Source organism: Echinops telfairi, unplaced genomic scaffold (assembly GCF_000313985.2).
Source record: "Echinops telfairi isolate 266 unplaced genomic scaffold, ASM31398v2 ScPeMD7_7469;HRSCAF=8507_1, whole genome shotgun sequence".
NCBI classification, from domain to species: Eukaryota; Metazoa; Chordata; class Mammalia; order Afrosoricida; family Tenrecidae; genus Echinops; species Echinops telfairi.
In genome coordinates, this window is record NW_022111373.1 from 49,964,914 (window position 1) to 49,979,665 (window position 14,752).

The 14,752-nt window shown below is 41.7% G+C and overlaps 1 protein-coding gene across 2 annotated transcripts in view; it reads left to right on the forward strand.

Annotated features, from left to right (window-relative positions):
* Positions 1 to 11,222, forward strand: part of RIOK2 (RIO kinase 2) — a 33,077-nt gene extending 21,855 nt beyond the window's left edge. Inside the window, exons 7-10 of one of the 2 annotated variants that reach the window (XM_004703472.2) lie at positions 3,310 to 3,402; positions 4,159 to 4,662; positions 6,673 to 6,769; positions 10,948 to 11,222. In XM_004703472.2, the coding sequence (XP_004703529.1) occupies positions 3,310 to 3,402; positions 4,159 to 4,662; positions 6,673 to 6,769; positions 10,948 to 11,112 (859 nt within the window). In that variant the 3' untranslated portion in view covers positions 11,113 to 11,222. The remainder of the gene's footprint in view (positions 1 to 3,309; positions 3,403 to 4,158; positions 4,663 to 6,672; positions 6,770 to 10,947) is intronic. The other variant, XM_045285362.1, reaches the window with a different exon arrangement.
* Positions 11,223 to 14,752: the final 3,530 nt, after the last annotated feature.

Consider the following 14,752-nt stretch of genomic DNA (forward strand, 5'->3'; position numbering starts at 1 on the left):
CTATAAGTGCCCTTTGCCTCCTAGCTCTTTCCTCTATTTCCTTTTACTTTCCTCTTGTCCCACTATCATGCTCAGCCTTCATTTGGGTTTCAGTAATTACTCTCGGTTACATTGCCCTTGATCAAGCCTTACCAGGCCTACTAAACCCTCCTCGCCATCGATTTTGGATCGCTTGTTGTTGCCTTGCTCCTGGGTTTGTTAACACCCACTTCCTTTCCCCTGCCTCCCCCTCTCCAATGTCCCCCCAGAACCATCGGTCCTGTCGTTTTCTCCTCCAGATTGCAATCCATACTGAAGACTCTAGTCTTTGATCTTCTTGCAAGCAAGAGTATATATCTGCATATCACAGGTTGCTAATGAGTCTTCCTCCAAGCCTGATGCCAGTTTCTTCTTTATATTCCATCTCAGATTCTTTGCTCAGTACACGAGGGAGCTTCAAAAAGTTTTTAAGAAACTGCCATTTTCCACTTTTTGTGGCTTCCTCATATGGATTGAATAAGTATTATCAAATAATACCACCCTGATGCACACAACTTCCTTGATTTTAAGTCACATCGTATCCCTGTCTTTTGTTTGACTGATTGCCTGTCTGGTCTTGGTCTGTGCACAAATTCATATGAGTATAGTTAAGGGTCTGGGGCCATAATTCGTTATGATCCACACAGTCAAACGCCTTTGCATCGTCTGTAAAACTCAGGTAAGCATCTCTCGGGTCCTTATGTGTAGTAGGGCAATGTTCTATTTGTGCATGATTCCTCAGATTCTTGATACTGTCATTTAGGTCAGTAACTGGTTTGGATTGACTGATAATAATAGTATTTTTGAGATGTTTATTTTGTGGATATAACATTACTAGAATTATACCCATAAGAAAGTCTTTTATTTCTCAATATTTTTGAAAACATAGTTTGATCTAATTTTAGAAACCACTACATTAAAGTTATGTATTGGAATCTTAAAGATGACCGGCTTGCTAAGTAACATTGACGAATGTGAATAGGTTTCAGTTTTACACCAGATTTAATTATCGGACAATCTGATTGATAGCAATGATTGTATTTCTCATTTCCATTTTAGCATGTATTTATTATTAGGAAATAATTCATGGAAAGCCTAATCCCTGGCACAAGGCAGAATCAGTTTGTATTATGTGATAATCATCTTTGCCACGTTCTTTGCACACTTAACCCAACCAAATCATGAACTGTAGCCTGTTCTTTACATGCTTGCAATAATGCAATCACACTATGTTTGCGTGGTTTTCCCTTCTAGTCAAATTACCATGAGAAACTTTTCCTGTTGTGACAACTGGCCTTACCTAAAAGAGTATGTATGTGCCTTGATGCACACTTGGAGCCCCAAACCAGCCTCTAGTAAGAGAGCTTGTCTTCTTCTGGCTTGTATTATACTAGAAAAGGTTCATTGAAAAACTAATTTTTAAAATATTCTCAACAAAACATTACTATTTGACTAATGCCTGGCACTTGCGTGGTGGTCAATCTGTGATGACTATGTAATCACCCTTTTTATTAACGTGGAATGACACAGTCACATACAGTGAGGGAACTTCTGGAAACACAGCACTGGAGTGGGGAAGGGCAAAGAGTCAACGAGCCACGTGTCATGGGCCATAAGCTATGCTGCTCTGTGGAATGACGTCAGTTTGTAATTTTATGGACAAGTACTTGGTAAAGGAGTTGAGTTACACCGATGATACTGTTTTATAAGACAATGTGAACATAGGTTTTTAAAAAACACTGGGTCCAGAACCACCAGCTACTGGAGGGAGAAAGATGGGCTTTCTACTCCCGAAGCGTCTCAGTCAAAGAAACCCACGGGGCAGCTCTACCCGGCCTGTAGGGTCGCTATGAGCCAGCATCAACTCGTTGGCAGTCAGTTTGGATATTTCCTGGTATAGCAGATCTCTGTCTTGGAAGAGGTGCCCCCAGAAGGCTTCTTGGAAGCGGGGTTGATGAGGCTTGTCTCACATAGTTTGGACATGTTATCAGGAAGGACCAGTGCCTGGAGAAGGACATCCTGTTTGGTAAAGTGGAGCGTCAACCAAAAAAGAGGACGACCTGTAAGGAGACAGCTGACACAGCTGTGACGAGGGGGGTCACACATAGTGATGACTGTGAGATCTTACAGGACCCAGTAGTGTTCCATTCTGTTGTACGTAGGTTACCATGAGCTGGAACTGACGATAGTACACACCAATAAAAACAGCCGTTTTGAATATTGTAAAAAAGGGGAGGGGAAAGAATTTATTAGGAGATTTATCCCAGAATGTCTTGAGAACAAAAAAAAACTGGTGTTGCCTTTCTATTTGCAAACTTCATCTTTCTCTAAAATAGTTGGTTAAAATTTAGGGAGCTAACCCTTTTTTAACCCTTTCTTAATTCTTCCTTATCTGAGACTCATTTAGAGAATTGAATCACTTCCTACTGCTTCATGGGGCTTTAAAAGCAATCTAATCTTCTACCCTAGATCCAGAGGAACTTGGCCTCTGATTGTTTTCTGTAAGCCACAGCGTTAATTTATTTGCTCTCAGTGTGATTTTGTATCAATATAGCTATGTCAGCATAACAATTCAGTAGCCCCCAATATTTTCCTTACAAATCACTGGTGTATGTGTGTCTTAAGCTTTCCCCGGTTCATGTGGCTTTCTTGTGGGTGTTACTGATGGGAAGCGTCGCCAATCAAAGACGAAGAACTGGAGGAGAGGTGGGAACTGTAGTTCTTTGGTCTTCCTCCCCGCGGTTCCACTCGTCGTATGTTCCCTTAGTGCCTTTGCCATGAGAAAACCATGTGTCTTCTAATCACAGGACCTGCGTAACTTCCACAGCTTGTGTTCCTTGCAACTTGCTGTGATTGTGCTTTTTTCAAACACTGGAAACAGATGCCCATCTTTTTTCCTTTTATATAACATCTTTTTCTCCTTCATGCAAGGATTAGAAGTATTATTGCAGATAATAAAGATGCTGTCACTGGATAAGGGAAAAGATGAGCAATAAAAACTATATATCAAAAATGATTCTTGCCTTCCCCCCCCCCAAAAGTTCTATTGGCATATAATTCACATATCGTACAATTAAATCGTTCAGTCACATCCAGAAGAGTTGTACAGTCATCACCACAATTAGTTTGAGAACGTTTCCTTCGTTGTTGTACTCATCATTATCAGCTCCCCACTCACTGCCTCTCCCCGTCCCTGCCCCCCCAGCCTCTGCTGCCAGACCCCAAGGTACCCTTAATCCATACACATAGATTCACCTGTCCTGTATTTTACAGTGACTCTTGCTCTTGCAGGTATTTTGACAGAGACGTAAAATGCATTCAAGATTTCTTCATGAAACGTTTCACCTATGAAAGTGAGCTTTATCCGACCTTTAATGATATCAGGTTAGTTCTCTTCATCGCTGAAAATTGAGAGGGCTCTGTTTAAATAGCTCAATTACTTCATTCTAAAAGGTAGCACTTTGATCTAAAAATGTTCAAATAGTATTCAAAGCTTAAAACAAATTATCAAAGACCTTTGATAATTGTAGTCATTGTTGAGTATCATTGCTGTATTGCACACATCTGAAACTAGAAAATATCTATCTTTGGCCATTTAAAACACTTAATAAGTTTGGGGAGGTACATAACCTAGTTTCTTTTAAGTTCAACAACTTGTATTTTAGCTATTGGAATAACTCATTTCTAAGGAATAATCCAAATATGTTCATATTTTGTGTTTGTTTTTTTCTTCAGAATAGCAGCTGTGGTAATTGATTCATGACAAAATTATTAGGTACATTCTCAAAGCGTAATTTCCTCATTTGATTGAGAAGATTCACATAAATTAAGAGGAAAAACTCTTTAGACTCAGCAGCTCCCATTGAAAGTAAATTTATTAAAGCCTGTTGTTTTATTCTTAGTTGTTTCGTAGTTGTTTCATTCTTAAAATGACAACCAGACTGTATCTTTTACATTTGTATGCATACATGATTTAAATATTTAAGTGTGAAGAAAATCTTTCAAATCTATCCACACTGTTAAATTACCCGAGTTTATCAGATTATAGTTTAAGTATTTATCCACGTCATCCATCGATGGTGTTCTTTGTCTCGCTTTCAAAGTTTTTTTGTTTTTTTATTTTTTCCCCCTTCTCCCTAGGAGGGAAGACTCTCTTGATGTAGAAATTTCTGCCAGTGGCTACACAAAAGAACTGCAAGCAGATGATGAACTGCTTCATCCATTAGGCCCAGATGAGACAGATACTGAAACAGATGAAGGATCTGAAGCCTCACTCCCTGATGAAGAGGTGTCAGGGGAAGCACAGGTCGGTGGGTCGGAAAGTGAACCCAATTCAGAAGGCTGCAGTTGCTTGCCACCCGGAGACCTGGAACAAACAAAGGAAAACAGGCTGTCACAGGAGAGCACTGCTGCGCCCAGCTTGGAAATGACGGGATTCCTCCAAGCTTTAGGGGAAATCAAAGAGCAAGTTGGTGAAAACAGTTATGGAACTGAGTTTTCTCGGGGGAAAATCCGGACTGAAAATGGCACCAGACAAGAGAGTCAGGCGAGTCCAGGAGGAGCCCCTGCTGCCTCTGAGGATTGTGACGAATGCCCGCACCTGGCCGCCTTGTCCTCGTTAAACAAAGAAGTCAGGCCTTTCAGGTATTGCTGGTCGGCCTTTTTAACTTTGATCTTTAAAACAAGTACTTTATCCATTCTAGTGAAGGGCGTGTTTTTCAAAGGATGTGGCAGCTTTGAATTCATGCATCATTATCAAAACCAAAAGCAAATTAATGGCTTTTAAAGTTAATGTGATGCTTAACACATTTGATTGAATTTCAAGCGATTAATCTGTTTCAAAATACAAACTAGACTTTCCAAGAATTAATATAGGTCTCTTAATAAGTTGATAAGGCTTTAAAATTAATAGATTGTTTTTCATGTATTTTTATAATCAGATATGTATTTTATTTATACATAGGTCAATGAACATGCAGAAGATAAGCTCTTTACATAAAATATTTGCTTGCAATAAATTTTCTCTCACACATTGAAGCTAGGGCTTTAATAAGTTCTCCTTGGCTCATTCGTGGCCAAAGAAGCAAAAGTGGAACAGACCTGAATTTTTTTTTTTATTTGAGCGATGTGGAACGGTAACCACAATGGGAGACAGTAGGGTTAAAACCTGGCGGAAAACGTAATTCACCCCTAAGAGCAGTGAAGGCTCCACAGGTTGCATAGCAACCAAGTCTGTGCTGTCAGAGTCGGAAACCGCTGTCCCCTTGCAGGAGTACCGTCCTGTCTCCCTTACTGCCAGGAATGTGCCCTGCTCTCCGGCTCCCGCACCAGGCTCTTTGAAGGGCTCACTGTCCCTCACCCCAGTCTCTCCTTTCAGGGCTTCAACCACAAGTTTCCCCATTCCACTTCTTGTTAAGAATCTCCCAAATACTTGGAATTTGCTTTGTTCGACTTTCTCTTTGTCAACCACGACTGAACCTTTTGAACCTATTTTAAGACCCACTTGAACTTTCTGGTTCATGTATAGTTAAAATTATCTAGTAGCATTATTCCAGGTTTTAATCAGATTCATCTTAGGTTAGCAATACATCTAAAAAATTTTATTTGGGATTGCATATCCAAATCAAATAGCTATAGCTTAGTGACATATGGTTCTATTTTTTCAGAATGATAACTGAGTAAATTAGATCAGCTGTACATTTCCTAGGCTTTCCCCAATAGATGCATGTTTTACTTCCATCCTAGGGCTGGTTTTATCTTGAAAGTTGTGTTGTGAAACAAGTTGCATGAGAATTTTGTTCCTTTTTCATATAGCACTGTATCGAGCCTTAGAACTGTTGTCATTTAAGTAATAACCAAGCAAAATTAAATGAAATCAGAAGCTTATGAAAGTAGCGGGTTTTGAGAACTGGTACAGACTAGAGTCTTCTGAGCACAGAATAGTAGTAGTGTGTGCTCACTTTTTGCACATGCAGAGCACGACTGTATTAGCCGAAGTAAAGGCACCTGTGGCTGTGGAGTCGAGTCCGGCTCAGCGGGCCGGTGGCCCTGGCCTGTAGGTTCCCAAGGCCGTCCTCGTGAGGAGAGAGGCTGCCTCGGGGAAGCTCGGGTTCAGGCTGGCAGGCCGTGGGGTAACTGCTGAGCGCTGGAACACAGCAGTGCCAGTAGAAATACAAAGTTACAAGAGTTAGTATTGTCTGGGTTTCTTTCACATGATATGTCTTGAAAAACTGAGTCTTGGCAACAACTGGTAAGACTGTTTCCACAGATGCCACTTTTTCCGTCCCAGCAGAGATGACTATGTGGAATGCGATCGCTGTGTCCATTGTAGTCAATCTGTTGTTGTTTAGAAAGGAGGCAAGAAATGGTGTCAGGGTGACAGCGTGAGAGGCAGATTTGTTCACACCTGTGGGGAAGAGGGGAAGAATGATAAACAAACTTTTGGGTTCAAAATTTTGATTGTTACTCTAACTCTCAGAAAGTTGAGAAATACAAACCCCTGGTATTTTGGTCTGAATTACAGGTGGTTTACTTATAGCTTTACAATTTGAGTGTATTTTATATATATTCATATTTCTGAGGTAGTTATCTTTGGGTTTGACTGTCGTGTAAGTCATTATTAACTAGATAAATCATTATGTGTTTTTGTTGTAGAGATGATGAAAATATGGGCGCTATGAGTCCGCATAGAGCAAGAACACTGAGTGTCACTTCTGCAGACAGTATCGTAAGCTGTTCCACAATTCCCCCGGTAACTACTCATCTGACACTGACCAGGTGTTGACGGTGACTACCCGGGAGCGGGGTCCTGAGCACAGTCACTGAAAGGACCACAAGGCCACTGGGGCCTCACAGGTCCATGGTATAGCGTTGTAGCAGGTACAAATGTAATCCTCATACAGCCGCAGGTGCACTTGTAGCTGGACCATGAACAACTTTGTGGGGAAAATGAGCATGTCAGGTAGCTTGAACTTGAGGGATAAATTATAGAACTTTAATCCAAGTGGGACTTTGTAGATCCTCGTGTGGACCAGTCCCTGCTTTTTCATGATAGGCAAAGTAGGGCCCGACCAAGTAACGTGGCTTAGCTTGAAGTCACCCAGCTAGTAACAATGCAGAGACACTAGCTAATTTGTCCATACATTTTGAAGGAGAAAAATAAAATTTTAAATCTCTGGTTTTTCAACTTTCCATGATGTAGGATCCAAAGAAATTTCAAAAGGAACCTTATCTGGTCAGTGTAAGGAATAGAGAATCCAGTTCCTGCCCCCGAGCTTCCTTTCCTGCCACCCCCTCAGAGCCACGCGGAGGGGTGGTTGGCTCTGTGTACTTTCAGGAGAGAGATGGCTCGCTCTTGGGTGACTTTAGAGAGGCCTTCTCCCCCCCAGCTCTGCCATTCTCACGGGCCTCTGTAGGGGCTGCCACTCCTGATCTCTCTGTCACTAGTGTTGTGAAGATGGGCCACTCTTATTTGCCATTTGGGAACAATAGGAATTTCCAAATAGTGTGATTCTTCTGAGTAGAAAAAAAAGCTCTTCTTGATTTTCTTACGCAGTGACTTTCCCGAGTCCTTTTAGCAACCAGTCAATGAACACGTCCTGCAAGCCAATAATACCACACTGTTTCCTAATCTGATTTTGGATTAGGCAGTGATTAGTCTTCCAAAGCTGTCAACCATGAACGAATACGATCCCCAGAGAAATACTCCTTCAAGAATGAGGGTGAAGTTAAAATATCCCCAGACAACAGGAGCTGAGAAAGAGTTCATATCAACGAGACCAGCCCTGCAAAATATACTACTCCAGATGGAAGAAGAAATATACCAGAAAGTAATTGAAAGCAATACATAAAAAGAAAGACAGACCCTCAGTAAAATAGCCGTGTGGATCAGTCTGAGTACCAGTAATACGTGTGTACGCTTGACCATCGCAAGTGCTTCGCTTTCAGGCTTTCTAGTGACAAAAACAAGACATGCAATTTGAAGATGCGAATGACAACATGAGTTATGGGAAGGTATGGTTTAGGTATAGGATTGCTTGTATGTTACTGAAGTTATATTGGTTCCACCTGATCATGCCAAAAAATAAACTAGTGAGCCTGCCATCACGTCAAGTCTAACTTACAGAGATCATGTAGGACAGAGTAAAACTGCCCTTTTGGGTTACCAAAACTGTAAATCTTTAGGGGAGCAGAAAACCTCAATTAGTACCATAAAGCAGCTGGTGGGTTCAAACCACTGGCCTTGCAGTTGCATGCCAACGTGTAATCCACTGTACCACCAGCGCTCCTTCAACTGGCCATAGAATTGTAAATACAAGATGCCGAGTGTAATTGCCATGCTCATGTAACCACTAGGAAATGTCTAGAAAGTACAGAGAAAAAGGAGAAAGGAAACAAAAAGCCTCCTGTCAATCAAAATGGCATGAGGTAATGTTTATCAGTAATCGCAATGGACATAAACAGATTACATGCACCAGTCACTAAGCAGAAAATGGCAGCTGAAATTAAAAATAAAAAACATAGCCCAACTGCATTCTCTTTGCAAGAGACACACCTTTGATCCAAGGACACAGGTAGGTAGAAAGTGAAAGAATATGAAAAATATACTCGTGCAAATAACCCCAAGAAAACTGGAGTGACAGCACTGTATCAGACCACAAAGTACTAAACGAGAAGCTATGGCTTCCCGGCATGGTAGCCTTCATCCGGTCTGTACTTCTGAGAGTGTTTCTGTCGCTCTCACCCCTCCCCAAGGAGTTCTGTGCTCTTTATTCACGTCAGACACCACTTTTGGCATGCACAGGGAGCTGAAAACTCTCTCTTAAACGTTCTTTGAGCTGGGGAACAAAGTGAAGTCAGAAGGGGAAGGATCAGCACTGTAAGGTGGGAGGATAAGGTTTCCCCGTAAAACATAAGTCATTGGTGGCCTCAAAGAATGAACAGGTGCATTGCTGTGATCGGTGAGAACGAACAAAAGTACTCCTTTGGAATCCGGGAAAACAATCCCCGTCATTTTCTGAGCTGACCTCTACTTTGAATTGGTCTGACATAACACATCTCCGAAGCCACTGTTTCAATTGGACCCTTTTTTTTTTTGAAGGGTAGACTCTAATGAATCTAAGACAAGTCTAGTACTGAGAGGATGTGTCTGCACTTATCCAGGACCACAGAGACGTGGTTAGCTTAGAATAAACCCATACACTTAGGAACTGGCACCGTAATAGCAGTACTTTTTGACTTGCCATTGTATTACACCCAACATCAGAGTACCCAGGTATTTAAAGGGAAACTACCTATCGAACTGGAGAGAGAAATAGAATATTACAGCAATAGTTGGTGACTTCAGTACTTCACTTTCACCATAAACAGTCAAACCGTGGACTTGTTTTACTTTTCCTCATCTTCAACCTGAATTTGCATTTGAACAATTGGTGGTCTCTTCCATAGTCAACCGTTGGCCTTGGTTTGGCAGGTGATACCAAGCTTCTCTAGTCTCTTCCCGTAGAAAATTTGATTTTTATATATTCCATCTGGCAAGGTCCATGTGTATCGTTGCTGTTTATATAATTGGAAAAGTATTTGCAATGAAGCAGTCATGCTATCATACTTGATAGACAGCTGTAAACCTGTAAAAAGTTGAATTGGCAAATGTATTTGTGATATATCAGGAGGCTTCAAAATTTCCATTCCCTTTTCAGCTCCCTCATTTGTGTAGCCAAGCACCGTGAGATTTGGTTTCTTCATATGAAGGAAGGGGTGGGCTCAGCTTCATGGCACCCACTTACTTGGCCTCATGGTTTTGAGTGCTCGTAAAGCTTGTGGTGGCGATCCATTGGCGGTCCAACAGTTGATCTCTCTGCCTGGAGCAATAAAGGGAGGAATCGAAAAATGAAATCGAATGTGTGGCTGGTTTTCCTCATGAACCAGCCCTCGTCATGAGACCAGAACAGGGGGGCACCTTGCACCCAATACTGACCGTTTGAATCCTTGATTCTTCCACGGTGTGATCCTTACCCAAAGGGGGTGAAATACAGAACAATATTTTAGATTCTACCGGAATCCAGTCTTTCTGGAATCTGGAACTACTGAGTCTCGTTGAACCTTCGAAATCCCTGCCTTTCGGACTTTAAAAAACCAAGACTATCCGCTGAAGTCATCCGGACAGTAGTTTAATTAATAGAGAATGTCTCTCTTGAGCAGTGTGCTCTTCTGAATAACTCTGTAACAGACGCCACGAGGCCAGAGTAACGCGAAAAGCCTTGGGGAGACTCAGTTGTCAGAACGTATGTTAATTGAGGGGGAATGTTACGTGTGCAGAAAGGAGGATGGGAACAGTTGCAGGACCTGAAGAATATAATCAGTTTCGCCAATTATACATGTAGAAATCATTGAGGTTGATGTACATTTTTAATGAGAAAAATTAAGTAAGTCCTGTTATAAGTGCAGCTGGTGTTTTGACTAAGAAGAAAGTTAAATGAATGGCAGTTCACTGTGAGAAAGCATTTTATGTACATCCCACAGAAATCCTATGAAAGGTTCTCTCTGGGCATCGGCTGCCATTTATATACCATTAGTTGTAAGACTACACTTGAATGTGTTTTGATCCATAGTAAATGGTGCAATTTTTACTTAGAAATAGTGCAAATTTTACTTAGAAAACAGGCGTTTTTCGTGATGGACACTAGGTGGCGCTGTGGTCACTTGCTCCTCTATGAAGAAGTAATCCTCTACACTGCTTTTTGTTCTATCCATATTTCTGTTAGGAAGTTAACTTTTACTGTTTTGTTGCTGGTGTGTGTAGTTATATCAGTGATGTGATGGGAATTTTTTAATGCATGCTCTCAACATCGTTTTGGAAGATAAATTGTTACTGACAATTACTCATGGAAATGGGATGATCAATACTAATTTAATAAACCTTCTTTTCAGGAACTGGTGAAGCAGAAGGTTAAGCGTCAGTTGACAAAACAGCAAAAGTCAGCCATCAGACGCCGGTTGCAGAAAGGAGAAGCAAATATAGTCACTAAGCAACGAAGGGAAAACATGCAAAATATTAAATCAAGCTTGGAAGCGGCTAGCTTTTGGGGAGACTAGTAAATTTATGATCTTGGATATTTCTGATATGTTTAAATTTTTCACCTGTAATCTTTTGGGGGGACCAATATGACCATGAACATAAATAAATCCCATCCTCTTCTCCCCCACCCCCTTTTCTTTTTTCTTCTATAAATTTGGCTTATTCAGTGTGCGTTGCTCATGGACTAGTTCCAATTCCCCTGAAGCAACCCAGTGTTTTCAAAGTCATTTGGGTGATTATGGACAATTCGCTAAAGATCGTTTTTCAAAACGATGTTTATTATATTGGGCATTTTAAATTATATTTCCTGGTTACATACAGCTCGTGCTTTTTCTCTTTTATTATATAAATTTCTCTCACTTTGAAACAAGTGAACCAATCCCTGCCTACTTTTGTGCAACAAAGCCTTCATCACAATCACTTCACCAGTCGTATGTGCAGCAGGCGTGAAGTCGCTGTGGGGGCAGGCAGCCTGGCCTTGGAAGGCTGTAAAGGACCACATGTATTGTTCTGACAACTTAGAAATTCATCTTCAGGCTCCACTTACTAGTGTCACATCCCAGCATTTCTGCCTATTGGTGGAGACAGCCAAGCTACATTTTCCTCGCTCAGCTTTCCTACAACTGGTTATTTTGAGGGCTAAATGAGGTAACATACCAAAGGTACTTTGAACATTTCCTAAAATGCTACTGACAAGTGGTGGTTTGGTTTTTTTTTTTAAATCTCTGAAGTCATTACCTCCCTCACCCCTACACGTCTTGTAATCTGATAGTAAAAATGCATCAGTAATTGTGCGAAACACAGGAACAGAGACATTTGAAATATAAATGTCCAATAAGGCAGAAAGCCAGCATTTACTTATGCAAGCCTCGTTACAAGCCTTTATCTGCATCAGCTCCTTTAAATCTCAATACTCCTAGGTAGGACTTTAGTCATCCCCTAACTGTAGACAGTAAACTGAAGCACAGAAAAACCCTGAAATTTGCCTAAAGGTCTACCCAGACAATCTGCCACCAGGGTGTGTAGTTTTACACTATATACTGGATGGCTTTGTAGCATGAAAAATGTACACGCTGGCTAAATAACAGTGCATAAATTAACATGGTTGATTAATTAAGTTCTATTAAAAAGCAATGAGTCAAGAATCCCTCATTTTATCTAGATTATTTTCTGCCCCTGACACTGGTAATGTGGCCCAGGAACCACAGTTCATACTTTTGCCGGCCTTCAGACTCAGAAAAAAAGAGCCAAGGGTTAGGGGAGGCAAAGTGATGGTGAAGAAAATCTCAACCGGGCGAATCCAGAACATGTTCTCATTTCAGGCTTAGCACGGAGTGTGTGAAAGGAAAATAAGACACCCCCTGCTGTCGAGTAGATGCCACTGAGTCCACTGCTATCCGTAACGCCGTTACGCACCACAGTGAAAGCCTGGGCCTGCGCCAGCCTGTTCTGTGCCTGAGCTACTGCCCTTTCACCTGGAGCACACTCCTTCGCTGCCCCTCTGACAATGATGTCATCCTCCAGGGGTGGCTCTCAGGATGTGTGCAAAGCGTTCTAAGGAGCATGTTGGCTTTACTTCAAGACATTTGTCCTTTTAGCAGTCCATGGTTCTTTCAGTAGTCTGAACCACAATTCAAACACCGATTCTTCTGTCTTTTTCATTCGATGTCCAACTTCCACATGCACATGAGGCCTTTGACAGTACCATGGCTTGGATCAGGTACACCTTAGTCCTCAAAGCAACATCTTTTATATTTTGTTTGTTTTTTTAATTGATTTGAATGACAATCCTCGGGTTCCCTTTTTTTCAGCGTGGGGGATGGTAAAGGCTTTCGGGCTCATCCCCTGTATGTTTTTTTGTTTTGTTTTCTGTTTGTTTTTAAATCATTTTATTGGGGGTTCGTACAACTCATCACAATCCATGCATACATCCATTGTGTCAAGCATTTCTTGGTATCAGCTCCTCATTTTCCCCCTCCCTTGATAATTTATAAATTATTATTTTGTCAGGTCTTACACTGTCTGAGGTCTCCCTTCACCCACTATTCTGTTGTCTATCGCCCAGGGAGGAGGCCACATGAGATCCTTGTAATCGTTCCCCCTTTGCTTTTCAGTACTCTGAAGAGGTCTTCTGAAGCTGATTTACCCGATGCAACTCCCTTTGATCGCTTGACAGCTGCTTCCATGAGCATTGATGGCGGATCCGAATAAGACAAAATCTTTGACTTCAACCTTTTCTCCTTTTATTATGATGTTACTCTTGGTCCAGTTTGGGGGTCTTCCTTACATTGAGTTGTAATCCATACCAAAGGCTGCAATCCTTGATCTACATCAGCATGGGCTTCAAGCCCTCACTTTGAGCAAGCAAGGTTGTATCCTCTTTGTATCTCAGGTTCCATAAGCCTCAAATCTTGATGGCACATTCTTCATATAAACCAGCTTGTCTGACGATTGCTCAGCATACAGATCAAATAACTATGGTGAGAGGACACAGTACTGTTGTACACCTTTCCTGATTTTACAGCATGCAGTGTTCTCTTATTAACGTTCGTACAACTGCCCTAAAGGACCGTAGAATTACCCCATAGTTTCCAAGGCTCCATTTCTCTATAGAAACGTCCTACATCTGTCTGATGTGTTCAAAGCACCTTTAGCGTTATAATCAAGTGCTTTAACCACCGTGACACCAGGGTTCCTTATAAGACAAGATCCTTCCCTTCAGGACTTAATAATCTAGTGACATGTGAGGAGGGAGTGACAAATAGGAGTCTGATCCTGTCTGCCTAGGAGCTCAGAAGAGAGCCGTTAGCGGAAAGTGGCCACTAGGTGGCAGTGCCACCACGGTCACAAGACGCCACAACAACCCCCTGCAGTGATGTCCATTCAGATTCCTCATGACCCCCGCAGACAGACTGGATCTTTATAGGAGCAAACAACCCCATCTTTCTCCTGTGAAGCAACAGGTAGGTTTGGACTACGGCCTTTCAGTTACCAATCTAATGCCTAATCCACAGTGCCAGGTCTGTGGCCTAAAAGAAGGGACCTAGCAGGTTCTTTCCAAAGATGAGTAAGGAAAGCAGGTTCACCTTTGCAAAAGTCTATTTGCAGCGCCTAATAAGGTCATTTCAGTGCATAAATGCAAGACAACATCAAAAGTTGAAAGTTAAGATGAGCATATTGTCAGAAGTGCAGGTGATGCAGTTCAAGTACTCAGTTGCTAACTGGAAGGTTGGCAGTTTAAAGCCCACCAGCTGTTCTTCAGGAGAAGGATGAGGCGCTGTTGGATTGTAGTCTTGGAAACCCTGCTCTGCCCCAGGGGGTCACCATGAGTCAGAATGGACAGTCCTCTGCAATCCTCGTCATTGTTAAAGTTTGAGCCATTGTCACATCACTATGTCAAGCCATCTCCTCAAACTTTTTTTGTTGTTGCTGATTCTCTACCAAGCAGGATGTCCTTCTCCAGGGCCTGGTCTTGTCCGCAGTAAGGAGAATTCTAGATGTACTTGTTTGAAGACTGTTTCCTCTGGCACTCCATGGTACTTTCAATGTGTTTTGCCAACACTCTAGAGCCTAAAACAGAACAATGTAGTCAAATACACAAATCTGAAGAAAAAAATTCAAGTTGTGGAAATGGAGGAGTCTAACAGCATTTGGCCA